Raw genomic sequence first — 15,715 nt, 5'->3', positions numbered from 1 at the left:
GCAGGTTTAGGGCAATCTTTTAAACAGGTTCAATTTCCCAAACATCTGAGGACAAAGACGTAAAGAGCAAACACAAAATAGCAAAAGATGGGAAACAACAGTGTGGACATAATGTCACAGGATGAGTAATCCAGGGAACATGAGTTCAAAGCCCACCACAGCAAGAGGTGAGATGTGAATAATTCAAATCATAAATGGGGAACACAAAATTAGTCTCAGTATGGTATCGATGGCACTGACGTCAATTGTCATAAAAGCCCATGTTCACCAATGTCCTTTCAGGAGGGAAACTGCCATGCTTACCTGGTCTGGCTTACATGTGACTCCAGACACACAGCAATGTGGTTGACTCTTAAATTGCCCTCTGAATTGGCATAAGCAAGACACCTTGCACTTAGGGATGGATAACAAACATCAACCTTGTGAAAGTGTCAGAACAGAAAGTGCTGGAGAAACTCAGCCAGTCTGGCAACACCGGTGGAGAGAGAGAGAAAGAAACAGAGTCAAGATCCTGGCATGCGTCCAGAACAGTTGTGAAGAAGGGTCACAGCACTTGAAATGCTAACTCTGCTTCTCTCTCCACTTGTGCTTCCAGTCCTTTTGAGTTTCTCCAGCAATTGGTGCATTTTTGTGTTTCAGATCTCCAGCATTGCAGTTCTTCATTACACTGACTTAGGGAAGCTTAAATCCGATAAAAGAATAAAGCAGAAGGGCTGGAATTACTCAGCAAGTCTGGCAGCAGCTATGGAGATAAAAACAGTTAGTTCTTCGGGTCATTGAATGATCTTACATCGGGGACAAACTTTTGGCAAGCTGCAAGAGTAAAAGGCACTGGTGTAACTTCAACATCTGGGAGAACTCTCTCAGCCATGGAGGTCATACTGACTCAGCATTCTGGTCCTGCTCATTACCTGTTAACTTCTCCATTTGTTGTTCTTGTTATATTTCTACATGGTTGACACATTCCTATGTTTTAAAATGATATTCCAAACTGACAGGAATTTTCCATGTAAGTAATCATACATTAGAGGGTTTGGAACGTGAATGTAACTTTTAAACAAAAAGTATTTATTCATGCATGGTGTGTGGGCATCGCTGGCAATGCTTGCATTTATACCATCCTTAACCACCCTGTGTTTGGTTGGAAAAGTGAATGAAGGTGTCTGAGATTGTCTTGATTAGCACAGCAATCTCAAAGATGGGTGTGCTCAGGTAGAAGTACCCTCCACTCCCACAGCAAGTCTGCATTCACTTCAATTACAGATGCCATCTCACACTCCCAGGAAAAGGACAGCATGGGATTACAATCAGAATAAAGCTTCCTCTACTCTTAAATTGAAAGTGAAGCTACCTCAACACTGTCCCCAACAAACACTGTCAAGACAGAGAGAGCATTGGGTTAGATACAGAGTAAAACTCCCTCTACACTTCCCCATTCATTCAGTCCCTGGACAATGACAGCAAAGGGTTAAATAAACAGTAGAGTTTCTTCCATTATGACTGACACTTAGTACGTTCTACACCAATCCTCAAGGATAATTCAGAACTGAGCCTATTATCTGGTACTGAATTCACACACCCAAAGGGAATGACAGCAACAGAAAATCAGGTAAAACACACACAATGTACAACAAAACTAGACCGTTATTGGGATCTAAGATATTTAAATGAGAGGAGATATGATCCCTGCAATGATCTGAATGTGAGCTGAACAACTTTCTCACTTGAACAATATTCTCTGGGAATGCAATGTCCACCTCACTGCTGTCTATTCAGTTCCTCTGCTCTCATTCAGGGCTGAGTTGCGGCTGACCACATGGTGGCGTGGGCGTCAAGAGGTTAGACGATTAAGGTCAACTTGGATTGAGGGCATCCTGTGTCATGCCAGTGAGGTCGAGGGTCGCTGATTTACTCAACTTATAATCGGGGACAAGGAGATGTCAGGCTGGGCTTGTATCAATTTGCGTTTAGAAGAAACAGATGATCTGATGAAGCTGTATAACATCTGGAGAGGACTGAATGTAAATGTAATGTCCACTCATTTCTAGCCAGAGACGAGCCTCTCATTTAAGATAGGAGAGTTTTGTTTTTCTCTCAAGTGTTCCCAAGTCTTTGAAATTCACTTCTTTAGAAAGCAGCATGTGGTGTTGGCACGGTGGGTAGCACTGCTGCCTCACGGCATCAGTGATCTGAGTTTGAACCCACCCTTTGTGAGGAGTTTGCACATTCTCCCCTTGTGTCTGCGTTGGTTTCCTCTGGTGCTCTGGCCTCCTACCACAGTCCAAAGGATGTGCAGGTGACTGTAGATTGACCATGGGAGATGCAGTGTTACAGAGATAGAGTAACGAACTGGTTTTGGGTGGGACGGTCAGTCAATGTTGACTCGATGGGCTGAATGGCCTACTTGCACGCAATTGACCTATATCAAGCAACAGTATACTCTTGCTTTATGGTTACCGGCATCAAATTACATTCGTGGTTTTGGTTATTTCATCGCTTACGTCATCATATTCAACCAACTGCAGCATCTCGAAACTTGCTTAATTACAATATCCAATATCAGCAGAGTACTTTTTCTTTTTGTCACGACCATTATCTTGAAATCTGACGTGTGACCTCTTCATTGCTGTCAAAGTTCCTACTTTGTCCCTACATTGTCATGGTTTTACTTTGTCGAATGACTTCCTGGCTTTTGCATTTAAGACCCTATATTCTGCCCTCGTCAACACTTTCCCTTCCAATTCTGTACTAAAGATTTCATGAAAAACCTCAGAGTGTGGTGAGACTGTGGAACTCACTCCGAGACTGAATAGTTGGGGTGAAAGACATTACAACTAAGGGTAAGCAACCAAATACAAATGAATGTCACTCTCACCAGATTCACAACACAGTGAAATTAAAACATGCAATGTCCCTCAATTTCTCAACTGTTCCTAACCAGACTTGATGAAGAGCAGATCTTGCATATCAACATTATAATTTAAACAAAAACCAACAATTATAAATACGGTAACTTTTCTAGGCCAAAGTTAAGTAGATAATCTAATTAATAGCAATGAATTAAACCCTTTGATCAAGTCCCCCATCATCTCAGAAATAGAAATTTCAGCGGCAAATTAAGAAAGAATTTTTTAAAAAAAACTTACCAATTCAAACAAACAGTTTCCAACAATGTATTGCCAAGCCTTTGTGCAATACTTGGACTATGAGTGTTTCACAGACACGTAACTGTAAATCCAATTTAAAAGTCACTGCTGAATGTGAATAGACACCCCAAAGTATTCAGCTATTTCTTACAGGCTGGGACTCATTCCCAGAAAGTGCCAACAATTCTTTAAATGGACAGTAGAATCTAGAGAGAACAGCTCTGGGCTCAACAAGCAGCAACGCCCAATGGAAGCAAAGTTGGCGGCGGGACAGGGCGGGGCAAGGGCATAAAACAAAAAAGCCCACTGACTCTCCCACTGCACACACACTGTCAGAATGCACAGGGGCTCAGTCCTGGGAGTGACCCACAGCAGTTTCATCAAGAGGACCACACTTGATGAACACATCTTGCACACCAGAATTATAATTTAAACAAGAACAAACAATTATGAATACCGCAAATTTACGAGGGCAAAGTTAAACAAAATAATCCAGTTAATAGTGATGATTTAAGCCTTAAGATCAAGTCCTCCACCATCCCATAGACACAAAATTAAGGGGTAAATTAAGGAAGAGAATTTTTTAAATTATCAATTGAAGCAATCAATTCCCAACAATGGATTGCCAAGCCGTTGGGCAATCCTTCGATGATGAGTTGTTCACAGGCACATAACCGTAAATTTAATTTCAAAGTCACTGCTGAATGTGAATGGACACCCTGAAGTATTCAGCTATTTCTTACAGACTGGGGCTCGTTCCCAGACAGAGCCAATAATTCTTTAACTGGACAGAAAACACTAGAGAGAACAGCTCCTGGTCTCAACGAGCAGCAGTGCCCACTGGAAGCAAAGTTGTGGGGGTGGGGAGCACGACGGCATAAAACAAAAAAATCCGACCGACTCTCCCGCTACAAGCACTGTCAGAATGGGCAGGGGTTCAGTCCTGGCAGTGACCCACCGCAGTTTCACCAGCAGAATCAGATTGTTGGGAGCACTGGTGTGCCCGCTGGTGCTTCTGTAAGGTGCAGAATGATGAGAACCTCCGCCTGCACTCGGGGCAGGTGAACGGCCTCTCCCCGGTATGGTCCCCGCCTGTGCCTCAGCAGGTGGGAGGAATTGCTGAAGGCCTGCCCGCACTCTGGGCAGGGGAAGGGCCTCTCCCCGGTATGGACCCGAAGGTGGGATGCCATGTTAAAGCCCTTCCCGCACTTGAGGCAGGAGAACGGGCTCTCCCCGGTGTGGACCCGCTGGTGTCTCAGCAGGGCAGAGGTATCGTTGAAGGCCTTCCCGCACTTGGAGCAGCTGAAGGGCTTCTCCAATATGTGGACCCGGCGGTGGGTCAGCAGGACGGAGGAATAGCTGAAGGCCTTCCCGCATTCGGGGCAGGAGAATGGCCTCTCGCTTGTGTGACCCGCTGGTACCTCTGCAGGACAGAGGAAATGCTGAAGGTCTTCCCGCACTCAGGGCAGCTGAAGGGTCTCTCCCTAATATGGACCCGCTGATGGCTCAGCAGGCGGGAGGAATTGCTGAAGCCCTTTAAGCACTCAGAGCAGGAGAACACTCTCTCCCCGGTGTGACTGCGCCCATGAGGCTCCAGGTCAGATGGGAAACGGAAGCCTTTCCCACAGTCGCCACACTTCCACGGTTTCTCCACGGGACGGGATTCCTTAGGTTTCTCCATGACCGAAGCTTCACCTGCACACAAACGCGTGTACAGTACCTCTCTGCCGTGAATTCCTCTTCCCAGTCTGTATAACATTTACTGGCTCCACAACCAAAGTGCTGCAACAGTAGGGTCTCTCTTCCAGTCTCACTGATGCTGAAAACGTACTGAAACAGGAACTAAAACGCTTGGTTCCGTCTCACAGAATCATGGTCGAAAATTGTTATAGTCCCGATGGATTCAGTGACTGTCAGACATTGACGTGAAATTGAGGACAGCAAATGCTGGAGAGTCAGAGTCAAAGTGCAATGCTGGAAAATCACAACAGATCAGGCAGCATCCGAGGAGCAGTCGAGTCAATATTTCAGGCAAAGCCCTTCAGCTATTGATATTGAAACTTCCGTCTTCAGATCTTCAAATAATCTGTGAAAAGAGATTACAAAAATCATCACTGTCAGTCCAGGTTAGAAATTCCAAACAAGCAATTCTACTTTACGCAGAACATTCTTTTCTTTTTCCACAAAATTGAAAGCACCATCCCACCCCCTCTCACCCCTCTATTCTCACTCCGCTCAAACTAATTCTCCCCATGATACTGATTCAGGATCTTACAGAGACCGAAAAGTGAAAACATCAAGACAGACACCTCTGAATTTTGGATACATCCACCTGAAAGTTAGTATCTTTCACGATATGTAGGAATGAGTAAGTCTGATTTTGGGAAGCAAAAAAAGTACCAATTCAGGATGAACCTTCAATGCAGCTTCTTGAGAAACAACCAGACACGGAATGGTTAACATCTGGGGAGGTGGAGGAAATGAGATATCAAGGCATTGGCACCGACACCAGACAGAAACTGAACATACAGGTATGGCAAACATTACGGGCAAGCCAGAGTCAGTGAGATACACAGCACAAAAACAGGTCCTACAGTCCAACTCATCCGTGCCGACCAGATAGCCTAAATTAATCTCGTCTCATTTACCAGCACTTGGCCCATATCCCTCTGAACTCTTCCTATTCATATATCCATCCAGACGCCTTTTAAATGCTATAATTGGACCTACATCCACTACTTCCTCCGGCAGATCATGCCTTACACTTGCCTCTCTCACGCCAAACATACTACCCTCCTGTTCTGGACTTCTCCCATCCCCGGGAAATGACTTTGTCTATTTAACCTATGCATACCTCGCATGACTCTATAAACGTCTGTAAGGTCACCCCTCAGCCTCTGGTATACCGGGGAAAACAGCTCAAGTAATGCACTGCGTGTACTTTTATCTTCACACTCGCTGAACCTCCCTCCCGTGTAAAACATTGTTTCCCTCCCCAACACTGTCCATGGGAAAAGCCAAGAGTGCTGAGACTCTGGAGTTGGGGGAATGCCACGTAGAATTCCTACAATGTGGAAACACGCCATTCAGCCAAACAAGTCCACGCAGACCATCCAAAGTGTAACCCATGCATACAATTTCCCCTATCCCATTACACTACACTACACTACACTTACTGCACACTCTGGGCCCATTTAGTATGGTCACTTCTCCCGAAACCGCACATCGTTAGACTTTGGGAGGAAACCAGAGCAGCCGGAGGAAACCCACGCAGACACGGCAGGGAGAATGTGCAAACTCCACACAGACAGTCGCCCCAAGGCTGGAATCGAACGCTGGTGCTTGGTGCGGTAAGGCAGCAGTGCTCACCACTGATTGTGCTACTTACGTGTGCAAAAGGAGGTGGGGCCTGGGAACTTTGTTAATTGTACCACACAGTGGATTGTTGAGTCAGGTTAAATCTCACGGGATCCAGGGAGAGCTAACCAACAGGGTACAAAATTTAGAAGCGCGTTGTTGTAGATGCTGGAATCCTTCCTGAAAACAACAAATGCTGAAGATCACAGTGGGTCAGGCAGCGCTGTGCCACTCTATGACCGGATAGTGTGGATGTGGAGATGATGTTTCCACTAGGAGAAGGGTTGAGGATGCCAAGTCATTGAGGGCATTTAAGACAGAGATAGGTTCTTGATTAGTAAGGGGTCAAGGGTTATGAGGAGAAGGCAGCAGAATGGGATGGAGAAATATATCAGCCATGATCGACTGGTGGAGTAGACTCGATGGGCCAAATGGCCTCATCCTGCTCCTGTGTATTATTGTCTTAAAGCGGAGCAGTAGTCTTAAGAGGTTCTCACACACTATTTCAGAATCCTGAAGAGGAGTTGTTGGACTGGAAACCTTAACTCTGCTTTTTCTCCACATATGCTTCCAGTCCTGCTGAGTTTTTCCAGTGTTGTCAGTTTTTGTTTCAGTTTTCCAGCATCCACAGTTCTTTGTCTTATTTATCACAGTCATTTCTTGCCTTTCCCAAGTGTCTGGAACTTCATCTCCCTGATCTACAAACTGTTCACTTACCCTAGAAATGACCGCTATCTCCTTATCAGAGTAGACCCCTTTGTTGCAAAATGATTGTTCAATTCTGTGACCAAAATAATTGCATTCGTAATTACTTACACCAGGGACTCTCAATATCTCAGGCAAGAACACAGCCAGATTTTTTCAGACAGTACATTTATGTGATTTGATACAAATCCCTATTCCCTACTTTACCAGCGTGCTGCTGGGAATGGAGGGTTTGAGTTAAGAAGAAGCTGGGACATTTTTCCAACGAAGCCTAGCAAGTTGACAGATAACTTTATAGAGATTTTTAAAATCAGGAGGGGGAAAAAATAAGGTGTCATTTCCTGGAGGCTCAGAATATTTTATTGCTCCAGAAGGTGTAAAAGGGGGTCAAAGATTCAGCAGAAATCGAATAGAGCTGAGAACAGACAACATTTTACTCTGTGGGAACAGGGGGACCAGAGGACAGAGAAATCAGGACCTGAAATCGAGCTGACACCAGACTACCATGTTATCAGTGCTTTGACAATGGCACTTCTGTGCGGGGCAGGTTGAATTATGAATTGAATAGTAACTTCCTCAAGGAGACTGTGCAGGAAGGGCCGGGCCTGTCTCTGTGGCGCAACTGGTCAGCGCGTTCGGCTGTTAACTGGAAGGTTGTTGGTTGGAGACCACCCCGAGACGGCGCGTTTGTTGTTCACGCTCAAACCGCTTTCTTGGCTGCAAAGATGCGCGTTTTTAATGGTGTCTGGAAAATGTTTCCCAAACGGAAATCTTTTCCACTGAGGAAGCACAAAGGGGTTTCTGAATTGATAGATTTTCTAACGTAAAGGACTGCGGATGCTTACAGTCCGAGACAGAAAGCGAAACTGCTGGAGCAACTCAGTACCTGGATGAGGAAAAAAAAGTTCTGAAATGTTGTCTCTGATTCTCTTTCTCCAGATGCTGCCTGACCTGCTGAGTTGCTCCTGCAATTTCTGGTTTTGTTTTTAACTGAACGCCCATTTCATCTTTCGGGATGAAACACCCAGAATCGCCATTTGCAGATATTTAACCCTTTCGAAACCTGTGAAGTGATTGGATTCAAACAAACTCTGCAATGATTCACTCTTTCTCAACTCCACAGGCAGAGAGACCTGGGAAATGAAGCTGTCAGTGTGGTTCTGTATTGGTGGGCCGAGTGGTGAATGCGATGGATATGAAATCCATTGCGGTTTCCCCACGCAGGTGTGAACCCTGCCGACTACAGTTGAGAACAGTCGTCAAAAAGAAAGGGAGATTGCTCCACGGTTTTTTTAAAGATGCAAATCAGTGGAGGGGTTGAAATATTTCAATCACATTGGGACTGGTCGGGAATCTGCAACCCACTGCCTGTCAGGGTGGGACAAGCAGATACCCACAGAGCTGCTTTTGAGGATATGAGCCAAGTGTTTGGAAATGAGACGAGAACAGTGAGGGGCGTGAAGTCGTGGTCGAAATGAGGCAGGCACCTGAGGACAAAGGTGTTTTATTTGCCAGTGAAAGATACTGCTTCACAAATTTGGTACAATGGAAGGGAAGCAGTGACGGTGATTATCTTTGGCTGTTCACCTTGTGAATGTTCCCATTGCTGCCCATGTCCGTATAACGTCAGAACTCTGCAGCATGGCGGCGTCAGGTCCGCACAGTGCCAGGGGCGCAATGGATGACGCATCTGACTCCACCTACCTCTTTGAAATGCAGCTCACAGCTTCTTCACACACCCCAATTAATCTTTCTCATTGTCCTGAAGCCGGCATACGGTTTGAATTCCCGATCTGCGGGAATGAGAATCTTTTCACTGTCTCGCGTCAGTAAGTGTCCCTGAGAACATCAGAGTCACGTCACAGCGCTGTCAGAGGAGGGGAAGCTGAAAGAGCCCCACACGCTGCTCACGGGCACATTTCACTTTCTCCAACTCACCGCCCCAACCACTGCGGCTTCTGGGAGTGGAAAGGGAACAAACACCAAAACCCAGTCTCAGCTTTGTAAATCTTCAGGAAATAAGAAAACTAATTGTCCCTTCCAATCTTCCATCGTGGCCTGACAGCGTTGATTTTAAATGGCTGTCCAGTTAGTGCCGATTCGTTTTGGCTGAAAAAAATCTTCCTTATCTCATCCCAGCATTTCTTGCCACAGAGAACTGTGCGGCAGAGTTCATGTATAAATTTCCTTGTATGGTATTTTGTAAATAACATTCGTTCGCGGGTTGTTTGTATTTAAGGTTCACTATCTGTTGTTTAATGCTGAGAGAGTTGAGTTGTCTGGACATCATTTCACAGATGTCTTTAATGTAAAGTAATGTGGCTAGGGTTTCTGCAGACGTTGTGTCTGCTAGTGTCAGTTTGTTGATGTGAAATCGTCACACTGGGTTTATTGGGTAGGCAAAAGTGAGGACTGCAGATGCTGGAAACCAAAGGTTTGATCAGAGTGGTGCTGGAAAAGCACAGCAGGTCAGACAGCTTCCGAGGAGCAGGAAAACCGACGTTTCGGGCAAAAGCCCTTCCTCAGGAATAGAGGCAGGACGCTTCCAGGGATGACGAGATAAATTGGGGGGGGGGGAGGGGGGGGGGCTGGGCCGAAGGTAGCAAAGAGTACAATAGGTGAATGGGGGTGGGGATGGAGGTGACAGGTCAGAGAGGAGGGTGGAGCGGACAGTTGAGAAGGGAGATTGGCAGGGAGGACAGGTCATGAGGACAGCGCTGAGCTGGAAGGTTGGAACTGAGGTAAGGTGGGGGGAGGGGAAATGAGAGAACTGGTGAGAAGGGAGATTGGCAGGGAGGACAGGTCATGAGGACAGCGCTGAGCTGGAAGGTTGGAACTGAGGTAAGGTGGGGGGAGGGGAAATGAGAGAACTGGTGAAGTCCACATTGATGTCCTGGGGTTGAATTTATCCGAGGTGAAAGATGGGGCGTTCTTCCTTCAGGCATCGGGTGGGGAGTGAGCGGCGATGGAGGAGGCCCAGGACCTGCATGTCCTCGGCAGAGTGGGAGAGGGAGTTGAGAGGGTGATGGGGTTGATTGGTGCGGGTGTCCTGGAGATTAGATTAGATTAGATTACATTAGATTACATTACAGTGTGGAAACAGGCCCCTCGGCCCAACAAGTCCACACCGACCCGCCGAAGCGAAACCCACCCATACCCCTACATTTACCCCTTACCTAACACTACGGGCAATTTAGCATGGCGAATTCACCTGACCTTGCACATCTTTTGGACTGTGGGAGGAAACCGGAGCACCCGGAGGAAACCCACGCAGACACGGGGAGAACGTGCAAACTCCACACAGTCAGTCGCCTGAGGCGAGATGTTCCCTCAAGCGCTGTGACTTGACTCTGCGAGGAGTCTCCAGTCTCCCCAATGTAGAGGAGACCGCATCGGGAGCAATGGATACAAGCAATGACATTGGTGGAAGCCTTCTCACAATCGTGGCCCAGGTTCGATTTCCGGGCAGGGAAGCAATTTACATTAGAGCTGTGAGGGAGCACTGCGGTCTCCCTGGTGGTCTAGTGGTTAGGATTCGGCGCATTCACCCTTGCGGGCCGGGTTCGATTCCCGGTCAGGGTAGTATTTCTCAGTGGATCTTTTGCCTACCCATTCTCCTTAAATGCTCTGTACAGTTCCTTATTGGTCTTCGTCGTTACTGGCTACTGCAGTGTGTATTGCCTAGTTGAAATAGTGTCCTGATTCACGCTTGTTTGTATGTGCAGGGATCATTGCTTCTGTAGCTAAGTACTTGGTTCGTGTGTGTTGTTTTCCTGTAGACGCTGTTTTGAATTTACCATTGACTGTTCGCTCTACTGTGACATCTCGAAATGGCACTTTGTTGTTGTTCTCCTCTTTTGTGAATTTTATGCCAGTAAGGATATTGTTGATGGTGTTGTAGGTTTCCTCTAATTTACTTCATTTTTTGATGACAGAAGTGTCATCACTGTGGCGGACACAAAGTTTGGGTAGGATCGTTGGAAGGGCTGTTGGTTTGAGACTCTGCATTATTGCTTCTGCTAGGAATCCTGATACTGGTGGTTTCATGGGTGTTTCGTTGATTTGTTTGAGGCTTGTTACTGAATATGAAGTGGGTGGTAAGGCACAGTTCCACGAGGTGGATAGTGCTATCTTTGCTGATGAAGTTGGTGCTGTATTTGTGTCTTTGGTTCTTCGAGTAGTGTCTCCAGTTTTCTTTGGCCACGTTGATGTTAATGGATGTGAACAGGGCTGTTATGTCAAAGGACATCATTATTCCATCCTCTTCTAACTTAGTGTCTTTGGTGTTCAGGAATTCTTGGAGGGAATAAATGGAGTGGCGTGAATCTTCGACTTGGTGTTTTAGTCTTCAGTGGAGGCCTTTGACTAGTCTGTATATTGGTGTTCCAAGTAGTGAGACTATGGCCTGAGGGGGGCTCCTGGTTTGAAGAGGAGGTGAACAACAACAAAGTGCCATTCTTAGATGTCACAGTAGAGCGAACAATCAATAGGGAACGTCACACTAGCGTCTACAGAAAAACAACACACGCAAACCAAGTGCTTAACCACAGAAGCAATCATCCCAACACCCACAAACGAAGCTGCATCAGGACATTATTTCAATGAGCCACTACACACTGCATTAAGAGGATTATAAAATCATGAGGGATACGGATGAGGTGAACAACAGGTGTCCTTTCCCTCAGCTGGGGGTTTCAGGATCAGGGAGCAAATATTTTGAGGTGAGTAGAGAAAGATTTTATAAAGACAGAACAAGGATCGTTTTTAAGAGAGTGGTCTGAGTGCAGAATGAACGTCCAGAAGAAGTCATAGAGTCACAGAGATGTACAGCACAGAAACAGACTGTTTGGTCCAACTTGTCCATGCCGACCAACTATCCCAACCCAATCTCGTCCCACCTGACAGCACACGGCCCCATATCCCTCCAAACCCTTCCTATTCATATACCTAACCAAATGCCTTTTAAATGTTGCAATCGTACTAGACTTCACCACTTCCTCTGGCAGTTCATTCAATAAACGTACAATCCTCTGCGTGAAAACGTTGCCCCTTAGATCTCTTTTGTATCTTTCCCCTCTTATGCTAAACCCATGCCCTCTCGTTCTGGACTCCCCCACCCCTGGGAAAAGACTTTGTCTATTTATCCTATCCATACCCCTCATGATTTTATACACGTACAGTTACAACGTTTAAAAGACATTTGGATAAGTACATGAATATGAAAGGTTCGAAGGTTTATGGGCCAAACACTGGTAGGTGGGACGAGTTTAGTTTGAGAACATACTCAGCATGGACGAGTTGGATGAAGGGTCTGTTCAGTGCTGTCATACTCTGTGACCGACCTGTACTGTTCAAAACTCAGATGAATTTAGCCTTGAATATGTTTAATGACCCCACTTCTGAACTGAATTCCTCTTCGTAATATACCACTTGCCTCGCTCATTGCCTGCTGCATCTGCCCGACAACTGGCATTGACTGGTGTGGGGGTCTCTGAGACCCCTTTGTACATCAATACATCATTCCTGATGAAGGGCTTGTGTCCGAAACGTTCACTGTCCTGCTCCTCAGATGCTACCTGACCTGTTCTGCTTTTCCAGTGCCACATTTTTCGACTTTCACCTCTAGTCCTCACTTTCTCCACATTCCAATATATCACCATTTAAACAATGCACTGCTTTTTTTTTAAAACAGCCAAGACGATAACTTCACATTGCGGCACTGCACTTGCCATGTGTTTGCCAATTGAGACACAGACCTGGACCAACTTCGGGAAGAGGCAAAACACTGAGTTCTGAACAAAAACCGTAACACACTCAAAACGTCGGCTCTGTTTACCTTCCCACAGATGCAGCTCGACCCGTTGGCTTTCTGCAGTATTCGCTGTGTTTGAACTGATCGAAGACAATGGTAATTCTGGGCGGGGCAGGTTGAATTATGAATTGAATAGTAGTTTCCTCAACGAGACTGTGCTCGCGATGTTCGGACCTGTCTATGTGGCGCAATTGGTCAGCGCGTTCGGCTCGTAAACGGACGGTTCATGGTTCGAGACCACCCAGAGACGGCGTGTTTGTTGTTCACGCTCCAACCGCTTTCTTGACCGCAAAGTTGCGCGTTTTAATGGTGTCAGGAAAATGTTTCCCAAACGGAAATCTTTTCCACTGAGGAAGCACAAAGGTGTTTCTGAATTGATTGAATTTCTAACGTAAAGGAATGCGGATGCTGACAGTCCGAGACAGAAAGCGAAACTGCTGGAGCAACTCAGTAGGTTTGGCTGTACCTGAATGAGGAAAAAAAAAAGTTCTGAAATGTTGTCTCTGATTCTCTTTCTACAGATGCTGCTTGACCTGCTGAGTTGCTCCTGCAATTTCTGTATTTCTTTTTAACTGAACGTCCATTTCATCTTTCAGACTCGCCATATGCAGATATTTAACCCTTTCGAAACCTGTGAAATGATTGGATTCAAACAAACTCTGCAATTATTCACTCTTTCTCAGCTCCACAGGCAGAGAGACCTGGGAAATGAAGCTGTCAGTGTGGTTCTGTATTGGTGGGCCGAGTGGTGAATGCGATGGACTTGAAATCCATTGCGGTTTCCCCACGCAGGTGTGAACCCTGCCGACTACAGTTGAGAACTGTCTTCAAAAGGAAAGGGAGATTGCTCCACGGCATTTTTAAAGATGCAAACCAGTGGAGGGGTTGAAATATTTCAATCACATTGGGACTTGTCGGGAATCTGCAACCCACTGCCTGTCAGGGTGGAACAAGAGATACCAGCAGAGCTGCTTTTGAGGATATGAGCCAAGTGTTTGGAAATGAGACTAGAACAGTGAGGGGCGTGAAGTCGTGGTCGAAATGAAGCAGGCACCTGAGGACAAAAGTGTTTTTTTGCCAGTGAAAGATACTGCTTCACAAAGTTGAGTTGATGGAAGGGAAGCAGTGACGGTGATTATCTTTGGCTGTTTACCTCTACCTCAAAAATTCGGCAGAATTTTAAAGTCACAATGAAAAGAAGTAAAAGTGACATTAGGAAGAACGTTTTCCTACAGGGAGTGGTTAGGGTCAGTAAGTCCCTGTCTGTCATTGACAAAGAGGAAGATTCAATGGACACAAAAGGGAATTCGGTGGTCACGTTCAGATGTGCAGATTTACGCTGAGAAGGCGAGAGAATGAAACGAATAGAGACACACGTTTACTTAAGTGTAGAACCAGCAGAGCGAAGGTGGGCCGCATGGCCTCCGTCTGCGCTGTGACACATGTTGTGATTCAGTGTGAAATCACAGTTCGACCAACAGAATGTGGGAATTTAGAAATAAGTTTATATTTACACAGCCTCCATACGTCCGCGAAACAGCATATTACACGACAGCAGTGGAGGTCTTTGACATAAGGCTCGAACGTGCCTGCCGCGTGCCAGACGAAAACCTGAAGTGTTCTGTGGAAGGGCCGCAGGGCGTGGCAGCAGAGTGGGGCAGCGGGAGCGTGCTGGGCCCATAACCGATGGATCGAAACCGTCGTCTGCTTGTTGTCCAATGTCACCTCGAGCTGCTTTCCTTAAGATCGGTGCTCTCTTCTGCAAGCTGCCTGCCTTTGCGTCTACTTACCGAGTGTCCAAATGTAGCATATCGATGCACTCGCCAAATCCACTCAACTCATGTGGCAAGATTTTAGAGGTCTCAGTGGTAGTCTGTACTTCGTCTGTTTCCTCTGAACTGAATCGCAAACCCAGTTCTCTGTGATGCCAATCAGCTGGTAAAGTTGAAACACATGCCTTGCGGTTTTGTCCATTCCTTGCAGTAATTCGCCACCCTGGTTCAGACGAGAATGACAAGCACGTTAGAAACCGCATCACGACTCAGACATAGTCCCCTACAATTAGGACGTATACCACCGATTGTGAATAACCTCAGAGAGAGAGACAAGTGACAGACAGTCGCCGTGGACTCGATGGGCTTCTGTCTGCGCGAGAATGATGGTACGTGTTTATGCTGTCCCACTGCCTGTCTCTGGGACAGAGAGGCTGAGGGAGCAAAACTGGTTCATTTTTAACCGTCCCTTCCGTGTTGGACTGCCTGCAGTCCCTCAGCTCAGAGCCGTGGGGATGACTCTCAGTGAGTGAAGGTTTCACTCGGATTCTCTTCATCTGGGACACTTTGGGGCTCAGATGTTAACTGCTGCGCGGTCGCAGCAAAGAAAGCGATGCCCACTTTGCAACAGACTTTCCGTAAGATCGCTGCGTGAAGACGATTTCTGAACACCAAGAAGGCTGCACAGCAATGTGAATTTACCTGGGCGAAGAGTTCTCGGTGTCCATTTCTTTTTGTCCTGCCAGTAAAGCATCATTCTATCTCTCCGATAATAGACCCTTGGAGAAAGTTCACAATCAAAGTTGTTCATGTTCCCCGCATTAATGTAACTGACACCTCTCACCCCAAGGGTTTCAGAGAGAGAGAGAGAGTGAGAGAACAGAAGAGCGAATGGAATCTCCCCGCCCCCCGCCCTACACCCC

At 46.4% G+C, this 15,715-nt stretch overlaps 1 protein-coding gene across 1 annotated transcript in view; it reads right to left on the bottom strand.

Annotated features, from left to right (window-relative positions):
• Positions 1-15,715, bottom strand: part of LOC148144006 (uncharacterized) — a 128,865-nt gene that overhangs the window by 64,211 nt on the left and 48,939 nt on the right. The window contains exon 3 of the mRNA XM_087975720.1: positions 4,319-4,400. Within this exon, the coding sequence (XP_087831846.1) occupies positions 4,319-4,400 (82 nt within the window). The remainder of the gene's footprint in view (positions 1-4,318; positions 4,401-15,715) is intronic.

Source organism: Chiloscyllium plagiosum, unplaced genomic scaffold (genome assembly GCF_037043375.1).
Source record: "Chiloscyllium plagiosum isolate Xiang-an unplaced genomic scaffold, Cpla_swu_hap1 HiC_scaffold_27, whole genome shotgun sequence".
Taxonomy (NCBI): domain Eukaryota; kingdom Metazoa; phylum Chordata; class Chondrichthyes; order Orectolobiformes; family Hemiscylliidae; genus Chiloscyllium; species Chiloscyllium plagiosum.
Note: the sequence above shows the minus strand (reverse complement) of the source record. Positions and strands in the feature narration are given on the sequence as shown.